The 3133-nt window shown below is 51.1% G+C and overlaps 1 protein-coding gene across 1 annotated transcript in view; it reads right to left on the bottom strand.

The window, feature by feature from the left end:
- Positions 1-730: 730 nt before the first annotated feature.
- Positions 731-3133, bottom strand: part of s1pr1 (sphingosine-1-phosphate receptor 1) — a 34296-nt gene continuing 31893 nt past the window's right edge. Inside the window, exon 2 of the mRNA XM_014019171.1 lies at positions 731-2257. Coding sequence (XP_013874625.1) covers positions 1026-2135 — 1110 coding nt within the window. The 5' untranslated portion in view covers positions 2136-2257 and the 3' untranslated portion in view covers positions 731-1025. The remainder of the gene's footprint in view (positions 2258-3133) is intronic.

The following is a 3133-nucleotide window of genomic DNA, read 5'->3' as shown; positions in this document are numbered from 1 at the left end:
ACTTAAAGGATACTTGCATATACTGCTTTTTGCTAAGGGTACCCCTGAATTTTTTAGTCATACCAGTAGTACCCTCTGTCAAACGTAATGATGATTCTCCAAAGCTATAATGTACTAAAGCTGATTATTAAATGAAAATTAGTTATTTGTGATCCATCATATCAAAATGAGGATTAAGTCAAATTAGGTCAAAATGACCTAATTACATTTTCAGATTCTTGTCTTTAAAAGCTACATTTTGATACCTGGATCATTCTGATATAAGTTTATCCAGAAATATGACTTAATTTGTCTTGTTGGTTACAATAATACATAAACATTTAGTCTGAATCCTAATTTTACGTAATTTTAATGAGGAATTTTTGATGTTCTTATAAAGAGGAAACCTCAAATTATACATATTAAGATTTCACAGCTGAAAATAAACAAAACTTTGCTAACTCACATAGAAGATCTCAAAATTTTAAGGCATTTTTCGTCAAAATCATGGTTTTTTATGTTATTATTGCTCAAAAAGGTGCTTCAAAATGTTGTTTTATGATTATATTTCAGACAGTTTATTCAAATGATACATTGATTTATTCATTATGTTTTGACAAAATGTTATTTTGCAAACGTTTTAATCAAAACACTAAATGTGTCTGTTTCTCCACAACTTTTAGATGTAATCCTGGTTCCGATGTGACGGCTCACATGAGTTAAAGTGAAAAACAAGCAGCTGAGCTCTGAATTTGATGCATTTCTGTTTATTTTTTATTAACTGGTGTTTCTTTAAATATGGGGCGGTTTAAGTTCTACAGGTTCTAGCTGTTCTTAGACGGTGAGTTTAGGGTCCGATTCTTCTACCAGGCTCAGTAAAAAGTTCTGCTTCCTGTTTCATCAGGAAGTGTCCAGTTCTCTGAGGACCCACGTGGCCAGACCCGGTTCTGGCGGAGACAGAACCGGACCAACCCATGGAGCAGGAAACATCCGGGTCCAGTTCCACGGAAGTCTCTGTTCGAGTTCTGACCCGAGGAAGGTCCTCATTAGGACGAGGAGGCGGTGTTCCCAGAGGACGCCACCGTGGTCTCCCTCGGAGACTCCGCCTCCTCCCTGTTGGGGTGGGAGGAGTTATCCGACTTGCTGCGGCTRAACTCCGCCCCCACCGCGGCGGGCCCGGCCAGCTTGGGCCGGGGCCGCAGGCCGGAGGCGCAGCACAGCAGCGTCTTGAGGAAGGCGTGGCGCATCTCGTTGCTGGTCAGCGTGTAGATGAGCGGGTTCATGGCCGAGTTGAGGACGGCCAGCGCCAGGAACCACTCGGCCTTGTAGAGGACGGGGCAGGCCAGCGTCTCGCAGGCGGCRTCCAGCAGCAGCAGCACGAAGAGCGGCGCCCAGCAGGCGATGAAGCAGCTCAGGACGATGATGACCGTCTTCAGCAGGGCCAGGGACTTCTCTGAGCTCCGGCCGCCGCCGCCGTTGGTGGCCTTGCGCAGGACGAGCTTGCGGCTGCGCGTGCGCACCAGCGCGTAGATGCGGGCGTAGAGCGCCACGATGGCGAGGAGGATGATGCAGAAGACGCTGGTGCAGAACAGGATGTAGGTCTTGTGGTAGAGCGGCAGCACGGTGGAGCAGCGCGGCAGGCTCTGGATGCAGTTCCAGCCCATGACCGGCAGCCCGCCCAGCGCCGCTGCCACCATCCACACGGCGCTGATCAGCAGGAAGACGCGGCACGTGTTCCCGCTGTTGTGCAGCTTCATCTTCAGCATGGTCAGGTGGCGCTCGATGGCGATGGCCAGCAGGCTGAAGACGGACGCCGCCAGCGCCACGAACATGCTGCCCTCCCGGAAGAACCACTGGGTGGGCGTGAGCCGGTAGGTGTTGGCGCCCGACAGCAGGATGTTGGCCGTGTAGACCACGCCCGCCAGCAGGTCGGACAGCGCCAGGTTCCCGATGAAGTAGTACATGGGCTTGTGGAACTTCTTGGTCCTCCAGATGGTGGTCAGGACCAGGACGTTCTCCAGGATGATGAAGCAGCACACGATGATGAAGACCACCGAGTCCGCCTTCAGACCCGAGTCCTGCTGGGTGGTCCTGCGGAACTTGCCGGTGTAGTTGTAGTGTTTGGCRATGAGGTCGGAGTAGCTGGGCTCGGCCATGGCCTGCGGCGGGGCGGGGGGTCCAGCAGGGGGCGCTGCGTCTTCAGACTTCAGTCCTTCGTGTCAGGTGGTCCTCCTGGTGAGGAGCGGGGGGAGTCCTGGTGCTGGAGGGGGACATGGTCCTGCAGAGAGGGGACAAAACCCTGAGATTAAAGTCCTCCGTCCAGTTTCTGACAGACTGAGTCTAAAATACCAGAAGAGTCCAGAAGTTTGGTTTGAAACTTAAGAAACTAAGACTGATCTGTCCACAGGGACTCGTTGGACACAGGTGTCAGAAACTAAGACTGATCTGTCCACAGGGACTCGTTGGACACAGGTGTCTTCAGTCCTGCGATCAGTCTGTTTAAAGGCTGACAGGTAGTCACAGGGCTGTTTGGTATCGTGGTGTGTAACACACTGAAGACTAAAAGTCCACAGGTCTGGAGACAAGCTCCCTGGATGTGTCCACAAGAGGACAACAGATACTCCGACCAGCATCCAAAGAGTCCAAAACGTCCAAGGACAAAGGTCATCAGACTGTTTGAGACAAAGTGGACTGAATGGACGAGGACCGAGGACACCAAACCAAAAAAACAATCAGAATTGTCCACGTTTACTTCTGGGACTATTTCCTTTGGACAGATGAGACAAAACTGGAGTCCACTGTGTCCACCGACCCAAACATGAAGCAAAGAACAGAACCCTGTCCTCGGTTCTGTTCTGGGACTTGAGTCTGTGCTGGGTACACTGAAATCTCAAGACCATCAAGGCCGTCTAAAGGTACCTGAGCTGCTCAGTGTCAGAGTTTGGTCTCACGGGTCCTAAAGACACACAAGAATGGGTCAGAACCAAACACTGGACCAGAACACCAGAGGACAGGTGGACCAGAACACCAGAGGACAGGAGGACCTGAACACCAGAGGACAGGAGGACCTGAACACCAGAGGACAGGTGGACCTGAACACCAGAGGACAGGAGGACCTGAACACCAGAGGACAGGAGGACCTGAACACCAGAGG

Source organism: Austrofundulus limnaeus, unplaced genomic scaffold (assembly GCF_001266775.1).
Source record: "Austrofundulus limnaeus strain Quisiro unplaced genomic scaffold, Austrofundulus_limnaeus-1.0 Scaffold210, whole genome shotgun sequence".
NCBI classification, from domain to species: Eukaryota; Metazoa; Chordata; class Actinopteri; order Cyprinodontiformes; family Rivulidae; genus Austrofundulus; species Austrofundulus limnaeus.
Note: the sequence above shows the minus strand (reverse complement) of the source record. Positions and strands in the feature narration are given on the sequence as shown.